Source organism: Haemorhous mexicanus, chromosome 7 (assembly GCF_027477595.1).
Source record: "Haemorhous mexicanus isolate bHaeMex1 chromosome 7, bHaeMex1.pri, whole genome shotgun sequence".
Classification (NCBI taxonomy): domain Eukaryota; kingdom Metazoa; phylum Chordata; class Aves; order Passeriformes; family Fringillidae; genus Haemorhous; species Haemorhous mexicanus.
Genome location: NC_082347.1, coordinates 10707293 through 10728656, shown reverse-complemented (window position 1 = coordinate 10728656; position 21364 = coordinate 10707293). Strand labels below are relative to the sequence as shown.

Here is a 21364-nt window from a genome sequence, read left to right as displayed (position 1 = left end):
TGCTGTGATGTGGCAGAGTAGAAGCCATTCCAAGGGGAGCTTTTCCTGTGCATCCCTCAAGCTGTGCAAAGCACCAGGGTCTGTGACAAGATGGTGACTGCAGCAACCAAGTGTTTCTTTCCTCTTCTGACTCAATTTCCCCCGGAATGGAACAAACCCCATCAGCTGTACAGTCTGAGATCCCGTTAGACCCCTCCTATTTATGAAGTAGCTGGTTAGGGTGACCCTAAAGGTATTACAAACCCTCTGTGGCTGCTGCTGGCCACGTCTGGCTTTGCAGCAAAGGACAAACCTGGTCACAGAGGGCCAAATAACCAAGAGTGTTATGGATTTTGTGGCTTTTTTCTTTTTTTCTCTTCTGTATATGTCTTTAAGTGGTGTTTGCCAACGAGGAATATAGCCAGGAGAGTCTCTCAAACCGTTAGCAGGAAGTGTTTCTCACTTTCCATGTTCAGTAAGTTTAGTCTGCTTTTTCAGCTATTTATATAAGTTCAGAAAGATGTCAAAGCAAAGGGCAAGAAGCAGTATTAAAAATGTGTGCATGAAGCACTTATTTTTGTACGAGTAGTACAAGGTTTGTATAGAGTTTTAACACTGTGAAGTGTAGCGAAAAATCACAATTTCCATTTACTGGAGGACAATCATGTATGTTTGAAGGGAATGAAGGGGAAAATGGCATCTCAATCATCCATTACAAATTAGAACCAGGACTAAATTCTGTGAAGCAACTCTGTGATTTTAGAGTAATCCGAGGACATTCACTGGACTTTGAAATATCATTAAAACTTTTTAAACACAAGCCTCAGTCCTTGTATGCATCTGTGGTAAGCAGGAGCACACTTTGCTCCAGAGGGATCGATCCCAGGTCACACTGGCAGGGTCACAAGCTGTTCAGGAGTGTTTTCCACATGCACTTTGGTGACCCTCACCAAACACACGCAGCAGAAAATTGGCAGGTTTTGTACTTCTGCACTTCTAAGTGAAAATTCAAGGGGTTCTTGGCCTCTTTTCCAAGCACTTCTTTGGTCAGTAACTATTTACCTGTCAGTGCTACAGGAATTGGGTTTGCTGTGAATTGATTACAGTGGTAATTGTTCCTTACCCGATCCCTGTATGGATTTTCTGGGGATTGTATTGATAGTGAGAAAACACCGAGCAAAAACAAGGGGTAAATGTGGAAATCTGTGATTTAGGGCAGTGAGGGATTGGCCCCACCTTGAGAAGAGCCTGTTGCCAGGTCACTGGTAGGTAAATCTTTTTCTAGATGAGGCCCTGCTCCTTGGAAGACCATCATAGCTAAATGACTGAGAAACAGCAATTCCTGGCACGAGGGGTTCTGGTTTTGCACCTTTCCAGAGACATCCAGAGCCCAAAAAATGGGAGAAGCTCTGGTACCTTGCTACTGACGACACAAGCCAAGGCCTCCCTGCCACTCCAAAAGAGATTTTGCCAAAATACCTTGACATTTTTCTTCCAAAGAGGTCAGCTGTACTCCAGGCTCCAGTGGCTCTGCCAGCTCTATTATTTCCCTCATTAGCTTTTCCTGATGCCCTGCTTTCATTTCCTCCAAAACCAGGGCAAAGGAGAATTTGCTGTTGTGCTGTAACATTTCTCCCCTGGCACAGCTGAGACTCCCTCTTTGCTCAGCAGCAGCTGGCTGGTCAGTTTGGGAGAGCAAGGATGGTTTTCCAAGGAATCTCAAACCCCACAGCCCAACTTGAAGATAACATTATTTCCCATTTGTAAAGATGTGGGTTCCCAGTGGAGAGCAAGACAAAGCCAAAAACCATATCCACCCTCCACCACCAGTTCTAAGACAAGTTTGAGGTGTAAGTGATGAGATCAATGCCCAGAAAAATCAGCAGATGGCCTCATCTTGGGCTGCTGGCAAGGCAGAGGGTACAAAACCTGCATTTCCATCTCCCTTCTTCCAGCCAGCCCTTTCCTGGAGGTCTGTACAACACAGGGCCTCTCATCTGAGGTGCAGAGTGAGAATAAAACATCTCTGAGGGTGACACAACTCTGTGTTTGGGGCTGGCCAGACCCTGGAACATCCCACAGGGAAACTCCCATGTCCCACTGAAACCCCCTCAGTCCATGGGATAATGTGGCTTTCAAAAGGATCTGCCTTACCTTGGAGCCTTCCCACCTTGATCTCCCAGGGACCATCTCATCTCACTGCTCCATCACATGCCTACCTGGATTTCCCCTTTTTGAGGGGAAAAAAACCCCAAACCAAACAACCTTTGAAGGTGACATCCCACTCAGGGGTCACCAGTCCCTGCTGGTCTCTGACTGGGGGCCAGCCTGGCCTTGATGCTACTCATGGTGCTCTGATGGGATGGATGTTCCTTTCTTCTTCTTTGTTGTGTCCCCCAAAATCTCAGCCTTGGATAAAATGCCATTTCTCAGCTGTCCTTTTTTAAGTGCTGGGGAGGGCTTAGACAGCCCCTGCCCACCAGGCCCTGTCCTTTGGGGATGCTTGGGGTGGCTGCTCTCTCCCTGGACACCTCAAACTCCTCTCCATGCCCAGAGACTCGTCCTGGCCTGGCTCCAGCTATCCACAGGATTGTGCCCATCCAGATTTGGGATTGCTTAAGGAATAAACATTGGAAAAGGGACATTCCTTGATCCCCAGCCCCACCTCGTGTATATCCAACCCTGGCTGTGGAGATGTTAAAAACCAGAGAGCTGCAGATAGGCTGCACACAAATACCCTCTGTGGGATGCTGGAAAAAACCCAGACAACCAGAGGATCCAACAAATCCCAAATCCTGCATCAAAGCCTGCAGAGGATTCTCCCCTCTCCCCCAGGGCCTGGGGTCAGATCCCAAATTAGCATCTCCTAATCCCGCTGGTGAATGGGGAAGGGACACGATGTGCAGGAGGGAGGGCTCGAGCCGTGCACAGCAGCTCGGGCTGCCGACACAAGTTTCCCCAGTTCCTGGTAGTTTATATCCCACGCCAACAAAAATAAAACAAAGGTGGAATTCTGCCCTTCTCCCCAGCACGTAGCAGGGCACAAATGGCTCCACGTCGAGGGACAGCAGCCCGGGAGAGGGACGAGCAACTGTGAGGAGTAGTGAGTGCTATATTTAACAGCTGGCGAGGTGCCCAAATTCCTGGAAAATTCTTTTTTTTTCTAGGCTTTGGCTCGGGCTTGTTCTCGTGTAAAACAGCACTGGCACCTAGTGGCGGCTGGATCCAGGCACAGCATCCCAAAAAAGCGTGTAGGGAAGCAGGGAAGGGCTGCTGGTCATTGCCTGCCAACAGCCACGATGCTGTACAGAGCAAATAAAAGCAAGGGCTTCTCTCCCAGAGAGTTTTCTATGCACAAAATAGGATGAAAATCCTCCCAAAAATGCTCCCTAAATTCTGCCCGCTGGTGACAGCCAAATAAACACGAGGTGCTTCACAAGGGGACCTGCTCTGGGGCACGAGGGGCTCTCCAGATATCCCAGTTCTGGCTTTCAGCACTCCCTCTCCTCTGCCTCCTAAAAACTCTTTTGGGATCAGATGTTCATGGTTTAGAGGGTAGATATTTTAATGTGCAACTCAGCTTGGCTTGCTTAAACATGTCCTAAACATGTTGGGGGGAAAAAAACCCTACTGAAAAAAACCCTGCTGTTAGTGGGGTGGCTGGGGGGGTTATTAGGACAGGACATCAGGAGCATCTCCAGGGATTTGATTCCCAGTGATGTTCTTTCAAAGCTCTCTCTTTTTCCTGACTCAGTATTGCAACTGCTTTGAGCTCCTCCGGATGGGGATCTCTGGGACTGACTGCAGCTGCTTGGAAATGAATAATTCATCCTCTCCTGCTGATTTTAAAGAGAGGCAAAATTATCTGATTGATGATTCTCTGAAGAATTAAGGAGATTGCATACAAAATTGGTACACATTATTGGAGCTTATTAAACATTTACAGTTGTTTTGCTGTCAGGCCCTACAAGAATCCTAAACCCAGACCTGAAATAGGTTTTCTTCTCCCTGTGGCCCCTGATTCTACCACTTACAGAGGGCAGAGCAGATTTAGGGACTGTGGAGCTGTCCCCACTTATGGCAGCCCATGACAGCGCTGGTGGGAGGCAGCTCAGGAGGGACCTGCCACCAACACTGGGTCAGGGTGGTCATGGCTTTGTCCAGGCAGCTCTGAAACCCTCCTGGGAAGATTCCTGGGGACTTTTTTGTGGTGAAACCCTTTTAGCCAACAGGTTTGGGCACTGTCCTTGTACCCTGCAATGGTATTTTCATTCTGTGCTTGGATGAACTCTTGTGTGGGTCAGAGAGGAACCACAAACCCTTCTGGTGACCCACCCACCTGTAGGTGACTCTGGGTGGTCTGCTGGCCTTGGGTCCTTCCTGATGCTCCAGCAAAGCAGGCTGGGGTCTCTTCAGGGCAGCCTCACCCACAGCTTTAACTCATAAATTCAGTTCTTACTGATTTCCATCTAATTCCCTCCAGGAGAGCCTATTCACCATCAGTAGGCACAGGTTTAATGACTAAAGAAGAATTTCCATCATCATTACAATAAGAATCAGCTGACACCTGGCCTGGCCAGGACAGAAACCACTTGACTGAGGACACATGAAGAGACTCAGCTGCAAGGAAAAGCAAAAACTTCCCAGAAACTCGACTTTTGCACATCAAATGACAACCAGCATGACAAGGGGCAGCAGTGACAAAAAAACCCCTCCAAGAACATCCTGGAATCACCTGGAGTTGGAGAGCACCCACAAGAACCATCCAAGTCCAACCCCTGCAGAGCCCAGCCACCAAATCTCCTGCCCATTCCTTTAGGGAAGGGGGTCACCTATGGAGCTGTGACTTGAAAAGCTGAGGATGAGCCCTCAAAGGGGACAGTGATGACACGAAAGAGGGTCACCCTCTTCTTGTAGTGCCCGAAGTAGCGGAGCCGGTACACGCCGGGCTCCGTGCCAGCCGGGATGTGCCACTCAATGGTCACGTTGCTCTGGCCACGGGAGCCTTTGCTCCAGTAAAACCTGGAAAACAGGCCCAAAACTGCAATCAGCAAGGAGATCCACCTTTCATCAGAGCTCACTGCGTGCCATGAGATAAAATACACTTCCCTGGAGCGTCTTCAAGTCCTCACTGCGCAGGGGCAGAGCTAAACGGAGAGGGTGGATATTCACTTAAATCACAAAATCTGTAATTATTGAGCTCAGAACTTTTGGCACCCATTTCCACATCAAAAGCTCATTATCTTTTACAGACTCCTTGTGCAAAAGCCTTTCTGTTCAACCCCCAAAACTCTACAGAGAATGCTCAGCCTCAAAACCCCACACATCATCTGGACACGAGGGATTTTTCAGCTGGCTCTGAGGGAGCCCTTCTTGGGAAGCTGATGAAGATTCACCCACAGCTCTGAAAGGTGTCACCAGCCTTGCTGCTTTGTGGATATTTCTCCAGAAAGCTGACATCTCCAGCCTTCACTTTTCTTCCTTCCAAGCTTTTAAAAATTGCTGTCTGTTTGTTCTGCACAGCACATCTGGCCAGTTTTCCCTGTGAGTCTCCCCTGTTTTCTCCTTGGCATCTTATTCATCCCCATAGTGTGCCAGAGGGATGGATATAGGCTAGGAGCAAGCTGGACTACAAACCTGCTGTAATTCCTGCCCTTCCTTCTCCCTTTCCCAAATTTGTAAGCTTCCATTCCAGACTCTGGAGCCAAGGGGAACACCAGTTTTGCCTAATTAACCCCCCAAATATCATCTGGAGAGCATCACCTGCAGGGCTAAGACTAACCTGGGGTTGGGAGCTCTGGAATGAAGCCCTGCAGGTTAGACTGGAATGACTCCCTGGATTCTGTGGGACAGGGAAGTTGCTCAGGGCACCCACCTGGTGTCCCAGGAGGCATCATTCAGCACCACACGCCAGCTGCTGGAAATGTTGGAGTATCTCTCCACTGTCAGGAAGTTATGCTCAGTCTGGAATAAAACCACCAGAGTTAGGCAGACACTGAAGGGACAGGCAGGTCCCCACCTCCTGTGGCACTTTAAACTGGATAGGGACTCTGCTTCCTCATGCTTTACTGGCAAATGTGGGAATTGCTGTTATATTTTACTGCCAAAGCACAAATTTAAGCTGATGAAGGATGCAAAGAACTTTTCTGAGGGAAGAGAATGGGCAGTCACAATGTCCATGCAAGGTGAGTGATGGAGTGAATTAAGTGCTTTTCTGATTTCTTTTGTTTAATTAAAATAAAGCAGCAGGGTGGGAGGATGGAAATTAGGGACCAGGTTTGCCCTGGATACCAGCCTGGCCTAACACACACACAACTTCAATATTATAAAGAGATCATAAACAGCCCAAATTCACTTCAAATTGCCCCAAAAGCTTTCTGGTGGTGTGAATTCCCAAAGCACAGCATTCCCATCTTCCCCTGGTCTCCCAGCAAAGAAAAAATCCTACCCAAATATCCATTAACCCCAAACACCCCAGTTCCAGCATCATTCCATCAATCCCAAACACCCCAGTTCCAGCATCATTCCATCAATCCCAAACACCCCAGTTCCAGCATCATTCCATCAGTCCCAAACACCCCAGTTCCAGCATCATTCCATCAGTCCCAAACACCCCAGTTCCAGCATCATTCCATCAATCCCAAACACCCCAGTTAAAGCATCATTCCATCAGTCCCAAACACCCCAGTTCCAGCATCATTCCATCAGTCCCAAACACCCCAGTTCCAGCATCATTCCATCATTCCCAAACACCCCAGTTCCAGCATCATTCCATCAGTCCCAAACACCCCAGTTCCAGCATCATTCCATCACATTTACCGCATTCTCTGCAGAGTTCCTGGGGTTTGCACCCACAAAAGTCACTTCAGCAACTTCTCTCTGGGGGGGAATTGAGATTTGTGTTAAAGGCTGAGCAGCACATTAAGAGCATCCTTTGAAGAGCCCATTTGAGGTATTTAAGGGTGGGTTGGTTTTGTGGTGTCTTATTGTGCTTAGTTTGTTGTTGCTGTTGTTTTAAGTTATTCATAATTTCACTTGTTGCTCTGGGCCTTTCCATTCCGCTTGTCCTTTGTGCTGGATAAGCTCCACCACTGCACATAAAAAAGGCAGGAAATAAGGGGGATTTTTCAGAATCCCTCCCTGCCTTACTGCAGGGAGTAAGGAGACAGCAACGAGGTGAAACTCTTGCTCTGAACATCTTATCTAAACGCTGAGCACTGAAAACAGAACCATTTCTGATTTCATTCCATTTACATTCCAGCAGAGGCATCAAAGGTGACCTGATTGCTGCTTGTAGAAAATCCCTGTAAAATATTTGCCTACTCAATCAACTGCTATTTTGTTTTGAAGCAGAAGGGGAAATCTGCTTTGTGCTGAATGAGGGGCTTTTATTTCCCCCTGTATCCACCCATTTTATTCCCATTCAGCACGGTGACATGGAAATGCTCTGTCCCTGCCTCCTCAGCCCTGCCCACCAGAGAGACGAGACCTGTTTGGTCTGAGGGCACCACAACTCACAGCCTTGTGGGGTGAGGGGCAAGAATTTAAAGGCAAGTTCTCCAGCAGGTTTTAGGGCTTCCCTGAAGCTCTCACCTCTCGATACTCTTGTCTCACTTCTTCCAGCACATCCCCAAAGGTTTTATTGGCCGGCGCGCTCTCGGCGCTCAGAGAAGGCAGCAGGGTCAGGCTGGTTACGTTGAAAAAGGGGGGCTCTGGACCAGGGGACAGCTCCTGAGTGCCATTCTGGGAGAGGGAAGATGTGCTTGTTCAACATCCACATGGACAGCCAGGATTCCCTGAGGAACCACAGCTCTGCCTCTCAGCCTCTGCCAGCACAGATTGTAGGAATAATAAAGTGAGCGTGAAAGCAAAGCAGAGGATCTCCAGCTGTGCTCTGCCTGCAGGAGCAATCCCTGCAGGACACCTGCTGCCCTGCTGCTGGGGTCTCCTAAACCCAGCCCCAGAACATCTCAGGATATTCCTGCCCATTGCTCCTGCCCATTCACATGGTCACAGTGGTGATGGGCACCACCAGGCAAACCAAAAACGCAGCAGATTTATTTTCCTTTGGTAGAAAAGCAGCAACTTCAGGCCAGGCTGAAAGTTTAGAAGAACTGATTTCCTACACTTTGAGCTGCAAAACCCCCAGAATTTCTCAAGTGGTGTCAGAGCCCCATTACAGGAATTACTTTCATACCATTTCTCAAGGTGGATTCTGAAGAGAGAGCACAGCAGTGGGATGGCCTCGGTGAGGATCAGCCACCACCACTAATTTAAGATTTAGGTATCCCCAGCAGCCTGTGGCATGTGGGAAATGCTGCTTACCAGAGCAATAGCCTTGGCCAGGCCCCTGTACAGCTGGATGTAAGCAGAAAGGGTGTGTGGCCCATAAATGGTCGAGGCAGCCTCGTATCGTTGAAGCTGGAAAAGACAAATTCAGGAGAGGAGAGTTGGGAGAGCCCTGAGTGGTTTGCACATCCCATCCCAGCCAGCTCAAGATTAGCAGTGGGTTATTTATTCCCTTTCTGATAAGAAGACAGCTCCAACAACTTGCCAAAGCATTTCTGCTGCAATTTCAGGTTACTCCTCATTCTCCAACCTGTTGCAAACAGGGAGGGCCTGCTTGCTCTTCCAGTTTTTACCCTCTTTGCCCTTCCAATCAGCACAGTTTTTACCCTCTTTTAAAGGCTTATGATGCAACTTGCATCCTCCTCCAACTTTTTGGGGTGGGATTCTTCCAACTCCAGTTCTTCCAACCTCCCCTCCCAGTTCTCCCCGCCCGTTTTTGTGGCAGAGGAGAAGAACTCTAAGCACACATCATTTCACATGAATGATTAGCCCCTGGAGGCAAAAGGTGAACTCATTTAGACAGACTCAATCCCCACTTTTAACATTTACCTGGTATTCCTCATAGGTGGTGATGTAGTGGGTGTAGACATTGCACAGACCTGCAATCACAACGTTCATCCCTGGTGTCCCATGGGAATCAAATTCCTAAGGAAGGAAAGAAAACCCTTACCTTGAAACAACTCCTTAATGCACAACTATACTGGGTTTTATTATTATTATTATTATTATTATTATTATTATTATTATTATCCAGGACAGAATACACAGTTATGGTGGGAAGGGGGCTGGATGCCCAGGAATGCAAACCTACAAGTTCAATTTGCCTTTTTTAAGGTCACCTATTCACTCCCCAAAGAAAAAGAGGACAAATGACCTCACATTCCAGTAAATCTAGAGGGGTTTTTTTTGGAAGCTGATGTCTGTACACTCCTAAAAAATCAGGGATATAAGTATGAGAAAGGCCCAGTGAATTGTGATTTTATTTAGGCTGCAGCCAGGATGTGTCAATCAAATGGAAAAAATACTTTTGCCTTTCTTTTTATTTTTTCCCTGCAGTTGTTCTCATGTTGCAGAATTCTGGTAGGGATTAAGGAGCTGAACCCCTCCATCCCAGAGCCAAACTCCTGCTGGCATCAGTTGTGCCTGGATCCCTGTGGAATTGGCTTAATGGACTGAAACCCGATCAGCTGGTGCTTTGGGGAGGATATTCATTTCCCTGCCTGTCAGGAAGCAGATGGAAAATCTTTCTGAAGAAAATGGGAGAAGGAAACATCTGTGGGACACGAGCCCCATGAACCCAGCTGGGAGGAGAGGAGGGAAACCCAGGAGGCTCAGGAGAAGGGAAGTGCCAGATGTGCTGCACTCAGGGGAACCTCAGCAACTCACCCTTTGAACAGCCTCCCTCAGCCTGCGTCCAGACATGGTCCTGGGGCATGGAGGGAACAAAGTCAGGCTCCAGAATCATGGAATCCCAAAATTATTTTAGGCTGGAAAATCCCTGCCAGCCCATGGAGTCCCAGCTGTGCCCAGTGCCCACCTTGTCCCCAGCCCAGAGCACTGAGTGCCACCTCCAGCCCTTCCTGGGACACCTCCAGGGATGGGCACTGCAAAGCTCCCTGGGCAGCCCCTGCCAAGGCCTGAGCACTCTTTCCATGCAGAAATTCCTGCTGCTGTCCAAGCTGAGCCTCCCCTGGCCCAGTCTGAGGCCCTTTCCCAGTCTCCAGCACTGCCCAACATCCCTTAAAATCCTCTGTGCTCAAGTTCAACCAAAACATTTCACACCCATCACCACAGCCAGAGAGGGGCTGGAGGCACCCCAGGGCAGGGTAGAAATGAAGGTGCTAGAGATAAATCATTATCCCATTTAAATTTGCATCACTGCACCACCAACAGTCAGTGCAATTCATCCTTGTGGCGTTTGTGGTGCCAAAAACAGAATCAAAGTCAACAAATCCCTTTGGTTTCCTTGAAACTGCTTTTTGTAACAACCAAAATGATTCAGGACACTTGAGTGCATCTCAGTCGTTCTCAGGGTGAGTCTGGGGATGATTTTGAGCCTAGCCCCCTTTCTACCTGCAGGCAGGAGTGTTCTAGGAGGTTGGAGTGAAAGCTGGCTGCAGTAAATGCTGCCAGAGCCAAGGAATACACACGTGAACTCCCCGGGCACAGCAAGGATTGCCAGGGACCCGATGGCAGCAATCTGCACATCCACGATGTCTGGGTGCCAGGGGTGGGGCCACGTCATCTGAGGGGGAGGAAAAAGGGCATATAAACACTCTGGTTTAGTAGGAAAAAAAAAAATCATCTGAGGTGTTTTCCTTCCTACAGTCACCAACCAGGCAGATGAATTTGTTTTGTGATTTTGTCTGTAAATTAAATTTATTTGTGAAGCACGTGAGAAGGTGTTTTACCTTCATATGATGTCTGACCATAAGAGTCACATAAGGCACAAGTAAATGCTATGGGTAAGGCCAAAAAAACCCTGAATAAGGTGATGCCAGAGGGGCAGCTTCAGGCAAAGTGGGTAAAGAAGGCCAGGGCAGCACCTAGAAACCCCTCACCTGCATGGAAAAAGGATAGAATTGGGAATGATGAGGAGATGAAAAATCCCACTCCAGTGAGCCAGAAAAGGGTTTTTTTTCTGAGGAGCAATTTGCTGGGGGCAAAACATGAATGACAAAAGCTTGTGAAGCACATCAGCAGCAGGAGAGCTGCCAGAGCACCCCTAAAATGTGCCAAAGCCCTAAGAATAAAGAGCAATTTACTCTCAAACACCATCCTGCATGGAGGAGGAGGCTGGGAGGAGCTGGGGCCTCTTTTGGGGAGAGCTGAGGTGAGGAGCTGATTGAACACGAAGTGACAGCAGGGAAGCTTTTAACGAGGCTGATGAAAGGAATAACAATGAATTTCCTTACCCAGATGGCCTCGTTTAAGTGCTCTGAAAACCTTGGACATGATCCCTCTGCACAGCAGCTACGTTTGCCTCAGTGCCAGGGGAGCATCAGGTGGGAAAAGGGGCAGCAATTTCCATCTAGAGTGGTAAGGCAGGGCTTGGGGAGAGCTCAGAAAACGCCAAGCCATGCCCTGAGCATGGGGATGGGATCAGTGGAGCAGCAGCCCTGCAGAGCCCGTGTACCCTGTGCTCCCTCCTTGTTCTTCAGCAGACACCACAGACACTGCCTGGAGCTGAACCCACGAGGGATTGGGATCTCTGATCCCAGCCCAGTGATCCCTGCACCCCCAGGGCACACGCAGGTGTGTCCTTACCTCTCCTGTGTTGAAGAGGATGGGCTTGGGTTTGTGGCAGGCTTTGGTTTCGTTGGAGGGCTCTCCCAGCAGCTGGTCCCGGATTTGATCCCAAAACGGATCCCCTTCCACTGAGCCTTGAGGGGGAAACACCTTTAAACTCTGCTCCCCAGCTGCCCCAGCAGCTCTCAGACACTCCTTGCTCCCAGCTAAGGAGGACAAATGAGCAGGACAGTCCCAAACCAGCTCTTTCTTCTCCCTATTCCCCATCCCATCCCCTTGCTCTCCCTTCCTCCAGGGCCATATCCTTTTCCCACATGGCCACAGACAAACCTGCAAGGGCGTTCCCTCCACCTTCCCAAAATCCATCCCTCTGGATGCTGTGAAGTGGCTGCAGGGCTGTCAGTCCATCTGGGGGATGCCCCACTGGGATCTGCCCCCAAATTACCTTGGGTGAAGTTGAAAGCCCCCACTCCATCAATAGTCCCCGCAGCAAAGCTGTGCCCCAGGGCTGGTTTACAGGTTTGGACCTAAATCAGAAGGGGAGCAGAAAAGGGAAAAGAGACAAACCCCATTTTCCCTCTCAGTGGCAGGTGCTGCTGCAGGGAAAAATGGGACAAACTCCATTTTCCCTGCTGGGGGAACAGGGGTTTTCCTGCTGCTCTCACCGTGTGCGTGGCGTTGAGCTCCACGGACACATCGCTCATGTTCACCCACTGGTGGGCTGAGCTCAGGGGTCCTGTCACCTCCTGGGAGGCTTTTTCATACAGCTCCTAAGGGACACATGAGATGGGAAAAAATCCCTGTGGGACAAGCGGTCAGGAACAGCCAGATGGATATTTCCTCACGTTCACGTGTCGCCACATTTCTCTTCCCAGAGAAAAGCAAGGCACAGTTCTTCCCAGAAATATTTCTGGGATTCACATTCTCTGAACCTCAGAGAAAGGGAAAACAATTCCTATATCACTTGCTGTGCCTGTGTTTGTGCCAAAGTGGAATGCAATGTGGACACTGTTTCCCCAAGGTGATGGTGTTTTGTTTCCTTGGCTTATCAGGTGTGTGTGTTGGAACTGTGGGCTGACTGTGCAGTTGTGTGCAGAGTTGAGTGCTTGGCAGGTTCAGTTCAGATGCAATGTAATATAATAGAGAATAATATAGTATAATCAAGTAATTAATTAGCCTGCAGATAAGATGGAGTCAGATCCATCATTCTCTCCCCCCGTCAGGGGTTGCCTGCAAATTCTATATTAATGCACATCTCAAATTCTATATTAATGCACATCTCAAATTCTATATTAATGCACATCTCAAATTCTATATTAATGCACATCTCAAATTCTGAAGTCCCTTTGTGTCACCCCCGAGCTCTCCCTGTCTCAGAGAGAGAGGACACTTCTCTTTTACAGCTGGAACATGCCCCTCTTTCAGCAGGAGGGCAACTCCCTTCCCCTGGTGGCATTTCTCACACCTTAGACCAAGCAGGAAAAGTGTTTGCTGTGAGAAAGAAGAAGTTTTGCTCTACTCACTGCCCCAAAGTGCTGCAGGGATTTACTGCACTCCTGACAGCTGAAGGTATTCACCACACACACTCAGCCCCTCAGGGAGTGGTTTTCCAGCCTCAGGTGGCTCCATGGGAAGGGTTGCCAGAAATGACACAGCTTTAATGGCATTCCTGGAAGGAGCTGAGGGCACAGCCTTGGAAGGGCAGGAGTCTGAGGTGCTAAAGACAGCAGCAGTGATTTTCCCTTGTGTTTGATGCACACACCAGCACTCTTGGACTGGGGACAGGGACACCCAGCCTGGAGTGACTTCAGGGCACAGCCTCTGCAGGGGTGACTAAAGGAAAAGCCACCACCAAGCCTCCTGCTCTCCCTCCTCTGCTGCAGTTCCTCAAGCTCCTGCCCCTGAAATGCTGCCAAAATCCTCCTTGCACTCCCTGCTCTCATCACACAGGAGGGCAACCAGCAAATTCAGTCCAGGGTGGCCTCAGGGCCCACAGGTGACAGAAGGGAGCCCTTAGGGCTGAGGAAATGCAGGGCCAAGCAGAGCAAGGGAAGCATCCTCTGTGGGGGCTTCAGTCACACGTTTTACCTCCCTTTTGTGCCAGTTTGGGAATGTGATGCCAAACTGGCCCCCAAGGGGGGTGTGTGGTGGTGTCTCTGAGCTCTCCCAGGAGGATTTTTCCCAACATGATGCCTTTGAGATGAATGGGAGGGAGGGGGAGAGGATAAGAGGGGACATCCTCATCATGTCCCAGTGAGGAATACAGGGATCAACACCCCAAACCAGCATTTCCAAATGACAGCACCTGCAAGGATGTAGCTAAATAAAAGCATGTGTTTTAAGTCTAAATTCATGTTAAAGTATGTTTTTCAAGTCTAAATTCAGGTTTCTAATCAGATGTGTTCTACCTGAGGAAATTTTTCCCTACCATTAAATTTTCCTAAGCCTGACAAATTCCAGACTCTGAGGTCCTCTTGATTCCAGCAGACAGAGACATCACCAGCTGGCTGCAGAGCTCATTTACCCAATAAAAACAAAATCAAGGAACTTTAGGGTAATTTGAATCCACAAACATTCACCAAAGCAAGTACAAATAGATAGAATATGGAATGTAGGAGATAGAATATGGAATATCCAGAGGGAAGGGATCCACAAGGCTCATCAAGTTGCTTAAATGAGCATGAATTCCTGTCCTAGCAGCACTCACACACACACAGAGAGAGCAGAATATCCCTTACCTTTGCCTTCAAGTAGATATTTTGCCCTATAATCCTGGTGCTCTCAAACATATCGCTCCCGGGCCCCTGGGCCATGCACATGGCTGCCTGTTGGGAAATTTGCGTGGTGATCAGTGACTATGGAGAGCACCTGGCACTGCCAGACTGTGGGAACTGAGGGCTTCTTGCAGGCCACAGCAAAATTAGCCACGGGGTTACCACACTCAAGTGAAATTTGGGGTGAACCACCGGAAAATCGGGTGCGCGAGGGACAAAGCGCGGTGAATTCCTGGAAGTGGCACCCAAGAGGGCCCAAAAAGAGGGGATTTTTTTTTACTTTGTAGTGCCCTCCCCGTGCCCAGGGGTCAAGCAGAGGGGGGGACAGGTGGGACACACTCACCCCTCCGACGGGACAGGTGCTCTGGGGGTTGTCACACGACTCGCCCGTGTTGGCGCAGAAGGGGCCCCGCGTGTTGGGGGACACGTCTCCCAGGTTGGACGAGGCAAAGGCGGCCACAAAAGAGCCCTGCCAAGGCCACAGGAGTGTTGCAGTGCCTTGCAGGGAAAGCTGCAGCCCTCCCCGCAGCTGCTGTGCCCATCAAGCAGGACCCTGGATTATTCCCAAAGTCACTGGGAGCTCGGGAATGGGTGTCAGGCACATCCCAGGGGAGGATTGGATGCACACGGTGCCATCTCAGGGGGAGCTTCACACTACCTTGGTGTGCAGTGTTTCTTCCTCCCCCTCTTCCACCTCAGCTCTTCCCCAGCTTCTCAGATGTTTATGGGTCACTGGAGCACCTTGCAGAGGAATTTTTTTCCTTCCAGGTGTTCACCATGACTGATTTATGGGGTGAGAACTATTGGAGCTGACTGCAGGGACACCTCCCAGGTTGAACACTTCCAGGGATGGGGCAACCTCACAAACTCCCCAGATTTTAATCAAAATAAATGAGAGTTATTCCTCAAGGCTGAATAACTGCCACTGATTACTACCTTGGAAAGTCAAGAACACACCTTCCAATTTCCCTTCTGAAAAAGGAAATAAATCAAAGCATTCACCACAGTCCTTGTGCTCCTGTGTCCCACCTGACTCCTCCCTGTTTCCCCCATTCCTTTGGGTGCTCCCACCTCTCCAGGGAGCATTCCCTTGTTCTTCTCCTGCTCGAACAGGTAGGAGGCATAGCCCACGTTGTCACTATTCACCAGGTGGTTGGAGTTGTTCATGCTCACCGGGTGCACGGCAAACCAGCTGAGTGAGGAGGGGTCAAAATCGAAATTAAAGTGAAATTTTAAAAGTGAAAATGCTCTGTTCACTCCGTGCAGCAGCAATTGAGCTGTTCAATCCTATTGAATTTCAATCCTATTGAATTTTCCTATTCCAAACTTGTGGGGATTTTCTTTGGGAGAATACACACAGAGACTTGTGGTGCTTAGGGATCCTAAGAAGATTCCCATGCTGTCCCTTCCTAACCAGGAGGGCTCGTGGCTGTAACAATCCAGGCCTGGAGGCCTGACAAGGATTTGTCACTGTCATTATCAGGGCCACCAAAAGCTCCTTCAGACCTGAACTGACTCTTGCTGTAACCCCTAAATTATATTTTGCAGGGATTTTTATATTCAAAGGAACCAGGAGGAGTCAGTGAAGTAAAAAGGGGGGGAAAACAGAACACCTTCATTCCTACAAAAAATCATGAGGGCATGGAGAAAAACCTGCTGCTCTGGTGGTCAGTACCTGATGAGGCCTAGCTCGTGTCCATCCTCATCCACCATCTTCAGCAGCACCATTTCTTTATCCATGTTGGAGGAATACCTGGATGGGGACAAAGCAGGGAAATCCCGTCAGAGTCAGGGCCGTGCTCTGATGCTCTGGCAGGTCAAATCCCCACTGGGCTGAACAAGGATGTGAAAAGGTCTTTCCAGGTATCACCAGCACACAGCAAGGCCTTGGAGAAGCACCTGGACTCAGCTGGGAAGGTGAGGGAAGAGCTGTGGCTGTCGCTGTCCTCAGGCACTGCTCCCCCAGGGAATGGAGACAGCACGAATTCATGCACCAAGGACGGCACTTCAACGCCCTCTGACTCTTTGTTTGTTAAATACAGCACAAGGTCGCATCCTTGACCAATTCCTCGTGCTTGGAGAGGGCAACTACAGCTTTCAAGCCCTTTTCAAGCAGTTAATTTCTTTTCTCCTGCCTGGGGAGGTCTTACCTTTTCCGCTCGGACTCCGGGTTGGCGAGGTAGGAGAAAGGGCTCCGGTTGATCTGGCTGTTTTCTACTGTGCCTCTGTTCATAAAGAGCCTTCCTCTCTTCATGTTCTCATGGGCAATATCTATGCTCTGCAAAGCAGCAAGACAGGGACTATCAGCCTGTGAGGCACGTGGGAGCTTAATCTGGAAAAACTCTTTCTTTCCCTCCCCGTCCATCCCCGACCCTCTCTTGGAATTTGGGCGTGCTTGTTCGGGATTTTTTCCTGAACTCATATAAAATTCTCGAAAATTACATTTTTAAACCACCAACAGCTGTCTCTGAGGAAAGGGTCCAAAGCTCCTGCTTTTTGAGCTGCCCACAAGCAAGCCCCCCTCCAAGCAGGCTGTGCCACCCCAAACACCACAGCCAGAGCTGTGTGGGGCACCAGCGCTCGGAGCTGGGCGACACCGACCTTCACGATGCCGTTCACGATGGAGCTGAGGGCTGGCTGGACGAGCCCCTTGCTGGTGATCCAGAACAGGGTGTACTGGAAGTACCCTGCAGGCCCTGAGTGCGTGTGGGTGCCGCTGAGGATGACGTTGTCCTGCCGGTACAGCTCGCCGTACTTGCTCCGCAGCTGCTTCAGCACCTGAGGGGGAGGAGGTGCTCCTAAAAAACTCCTTCTCGTGCCCAAAAAAACCCCCAACCATCCATCCATCCATCCCTCTCCTCACCCTTCTCCTCCTGCCTGGCACAACGAGCTGTTGGCTTGGCAGGAGGCTCAGAATAGGAATATCTGGTGAAAGACCTTTGTATCCCACTCAAAGCGCATCCCAGATCATCCCAGGAGGATGCACAGTCCTCCAGCACCTCCCTCTCATTGTCACTGCTTTGTGATGAAGGGATGGGACTATTTTTGGGCTGAGACCCATTTATTGCTCAGATAACCATCAGTCTCAGGGTCTGTGAGATTTTAGAGGAGCAAGCAGTTGGCCATAGCTCAGAGCAGTCACAAGTTCTTCGTTACAAGGCAATACAGAACTTTCTAAACCAATGGATAGATGCCACAAGGTTCATTTTGCTTTTCTAACCTACCACCTTTACTTCACTGTGGATACTTTTGCCCAATGGTCTTCTGTCACACTTATATGCTTCTGTTATAACTCCTAAACTTTCAGCTTATTCCATACAACCACACCCCTACATTACAAACCCTTCACCATTTTACCAATGAAGTTTGCTACATTACAAACCCTTCACCATCTTACCAATGCAGTTTTCTCCATTACAAACCCTTCACCATCTTACCAATGCAGTTTTCTACATTACAAACCCTTCACCATCTTACCAATGCAGTTTGCTACATTACAAACCCTTCACCACCTTATCAATGCAGTTTCTCACTTAAGGCACATTCTTACAACTACAGAAACCCAAGTTTCTGGTTTTTCTGCTTAATGTCTGTGTGTTTTATTTTTACATCAATCCAAGCTTCTCCCAAGGCTGCAGATCAAACCCTTCAGTGCCTGTGGAAGTTTCTGGGTTTCTCATTCACATCCCTCTGCTGCATTAGAGGCACCATGAGAATTTAGCTGTGATCCCAATGAACTCCTGGCCATCCTCCCGCTGACAGAAGAGCGAGCAAAGCCCAGCCTCCTTTGCTGAGGGGCCCAAAGCTCTCCTCCAGCAGAGACACAGCCCAGCCCAAGGGGATCCCAGAGGATTGCTCCCAGCCCTCCTGTGCAGCCCCTCTGTACCTCCAGCCTCACTCTCTGGGACACCATGCCGATGTCGGCGCTGACGAAGACGACGCGCCGGGAGCCCTGGGGCTCTGCCACGATGAAGGCTCGGCTGTAGAGGCGGGAGAGGAGCCCCCCGCCCACCTGGTCGGGGTTGGCATAGCCCATCTGCAAGAGAGGAGCTCCCTTGGGATTTCTGCTGGTCAGAGTCACTCTGAGAGACGTCCAAGTCTCTTTTCCCAGCCCGGCGGTCGAAGAAGGAGTCAGGATTCCTCTGGTCTCGTTCTCAAGGTTCTTTATTGTTTCTTGGCTATCAAATTCCTTCTCTGGCCTGCTGAGGTCTGTCCAGCAGGTCAGACAGAGGCACTCTGGGGTTATCTTTTTATACTAAAAACTATTATTTACCATAACTTCCCAATCCCTGTCACCTGTGTTAGTGAGTTTCTACCTTAAACCAATCCAAAAGTGCCACCATCACCCAGAAGATGGAGGCCAAGAAGAAGAAAGAAGAAGGACAGGGCACACCCAAATTCCTCTATCTTGGGACCCCAATCCCCCATTCTAAAAACACCAAAAATCAGTTTTTCACCCCATGACAAACTATTATTCTACTTCAACTCTCTTGACTTGTAATTCTTCATATAAAGGTGGTGATTTGCTCCATGGGTCAAAACCAAAGTCCCAGGTGCCCTGGGCTCTGTGCCAAGGTCTGTGAGCCCCCTGGCAGGGGCTGGAGCCATGCAGAGGGATGTCCTGGGTTCTGACAGAGCTCCACCATAAATATTGAGCCATTTATTCCCCTGCTTTTCCCAGGTAGATTTGCCCAGGGGTCATTCAACAACTCTGAGCTGCAGCTCTGTCTTGCCCCGCATTCCATGGAGTGGTTGGGCTTGGAAGGAGCCTTAAAGCCCATCCAGCCTCCCACCAGCCCACGTTGCTCCAAACCCCAAGGAAATTTGCACATTTGGCAAGGCAGAGGCTCTAAACTCAAAATCCTGCCAAAAACTATTCACAAAGGAGGAGCAATCAGTATTTCAGCAACGTCATGGGGAATTCCCCCAACTCACCAGAGGCACCTGTGCCACAGGGCCCGTGCAGTCAGCTCTGCCAACACCCACCAAGTACTTTGCCTCCTCTGCTGTGTCGTTGGTGCAATCTGTAGGAACAAATGGCAGATCAGGGGGCACACCAGGGAGCAGAACTGGGGACAGGAGAGGCCAAAAGGCTCTGGCTGAGTGCTCTGAGGGGATGTCCAGCAAGCTCCCCATGTGCAGAGGCGGTGAAAGCCTCTGGGCAGGCATGAAGAACCACCCAGGGAGCTCTCCAGAGGGTCACTGGGCAGTGTCAGTGGGTGGTGGTGCACAGCCAGGGGGAACCAGCCCAGCATTCCCAGTTAAACCCTCCAAGGCCACCAGTACCACACAGGAGCCAAGTGCTGTTTGACAGAGCCAGTTCAGCTCAGCTGTGGTAAGAAAAAGGGATGGTGTGTCAGGAGCTGTTGGGAAAGGACCAGGGCAGAGAGAAGGGCACATCCAACACACCCTGTGTCCAGGGATGGTGCCCTGGTCTTCCCCAAAAAACCCCAGCAGAGCCAGCTGAAGCTCAGAGTTGGGAAAAGCAGCTCTGAGCAGTGATTTCCAGGCAAATGGTGAGGAAAATTTCTCCCAAAGGAGGTCACATATCACCCCAACCAACAGGAAGGTGCAGAAGCCCTTCCAGGATGGGCAAACCCGTGGAAGAAAAGCCACGGGTGGCTACCACATCATAAGCAATCAGAAAGGTTATCTGCATCAGGAAATCCCAGAGCCACAAATCACTGCAGGCTGAGATAGCACTGTGGGAAAATATGAAATATTTCTGTGTGCTTGCCCTGTTCCCACAGCCCTCCCCAGGCAGCTGCTTTGGGATCAGGGGATGCTCCATCTTCCCAGCCTGGCCTTCCCTGGGCTGTCACTTGAAACACAGGAGAAGGGAAACTCCCACTGGCCACAGACTGATGGCCTTTCTGTCATTTAAAATGACACCAGCCAACTGAGCCACCCCTTTAGAAATACCCTTCCTCCTCCTCCCCCAAGAGCTCTGACAAAGAGGAGAATCACTTGTGCAAAGCCTAAAAACGTGAAGTTTTGAGTCCCAGATGTGAAGTACATCCAATGTGAGACCAAAACCCAGGAGCTGGAAGGTCCCAGTGGTGGGATGTTGAGCCCAGCTCCTGACAGCCTCACGCCCTGTGCCTGGGGATGGGTTTGGAGGCACCAGTGGGCTGTGATGGGGTTGGTCAAATCCTGGGAGTGAGGGGCTCTCAGCAGGCACAGCGAGGGAAGGGAGGATGGAAGGAAGGGATGGATCCCTGCAGCCAACCTCAGCCCAGCCCTGGACTGTGCTTGGGTGGAAGGACCAGGTGCAGAGCTGGTGGTGACAGCTCAGCAGTGACCTGGAGACCTCCACCTGTGCCCCTCTCATCTAAATCCTGCCCTGGGCACCCCCTGGAGCAGAGGGCTTGGAGGGGCTGGGGTAGCTCCACTTGCCATTGGTGTTTTTGGTGAGGAAGTGCAGGACCAGGAGCGCCACGGTGAGGGAGATCATCAGCACCAGGCACACGATCAGGATCGCCTCCAGCCGGGAGAAGGAGCACCTGGACCTCTTTCCAGGCATGGTGGGGCCACTGTGGGAGCAGAAAGGAGCCCCTGGCACATCCCAGCCAGAGCTCACATGCCACCCTCAGAGAGCTCTTTGTGGTTGTGGTGTTGGGAGGGTCCCCAGGACGAGGTGAGAGGTGAGAATTGACTCCAAGTTCTCAGAAGGCTGATTTATTATTTGATGATATTGTGTTATATTAAAATAAATTATCTACTAAAACTGTACTAAAGAAAGAGAAAGAAGACATCAGAAGGCAAGAAAAGAATGAATAATAAAAACCCATGACAGGCCAGAGAGTCCAACACAGCTGGACTGGGATTGGCCATTAATTAAAGCAATTCAAATGGAGCCAATCAAAGATGCCCCTGTTGGTAAGCAACCTCCAAACCACATTCCAAGCACTCAGATAATTATTGTTTACATCTCTTTTTCTCAGGAGGAAAAGGGTTTCCTCTCAGGAGAAAAATCCTGGCGAAGGGATTTATCAGAAAATATCACAGTGACA

At 49.8% G+C, this 21364-nt stretch overlaps 1 protein-coding gene across 1 annotated transcript; it reads right to left on the bottom strand.

The window, feature by feature from the left end:
* Positions 1 to 4481: 4481 nt before the first annotated feature.
* Positions 4482 to 20879, bottom strand: LOC132329554 (putative neutral ceramidase C). Its single transcript, XM_059850760.1, has 20 exons — positions 20748 to 20879; positions 19287 to 19375; positions 18238 to 18387; positions 16953 to 17129; positions 16502 to 16629; positions 16027 to 16104; positions 15423 to 15543; positions 14695 to 14820; positions 14316 to 14402; positions 12243 to 12347; positions 12023 to 12104; positions 11596 to 11711; positions 10479 to 10573; positions 9715 to 9754; positions 8878 to 8973; positions 8305 to 8400; positions 7573 to 7722; positions 6799 to 6858; positions 5855 to 5943; positions 4482 to 5001 (listed from the first exon to the last, which is right to left on the bottom strand). Exons 1-20 carry the CDS (start codon positions 20872 to 20874, stop codon positions 4812 to 4814), a joined length of 2202 nt encoding a protein of 733 aa, XP_059706743.1. The 5' UTR covers positions 20875 to 20879; the 3' UTR covers positions 4482 to 4811.
* Between the last annotated feature and the right edge of the window lie 485 nt (positions 20880 to 21364).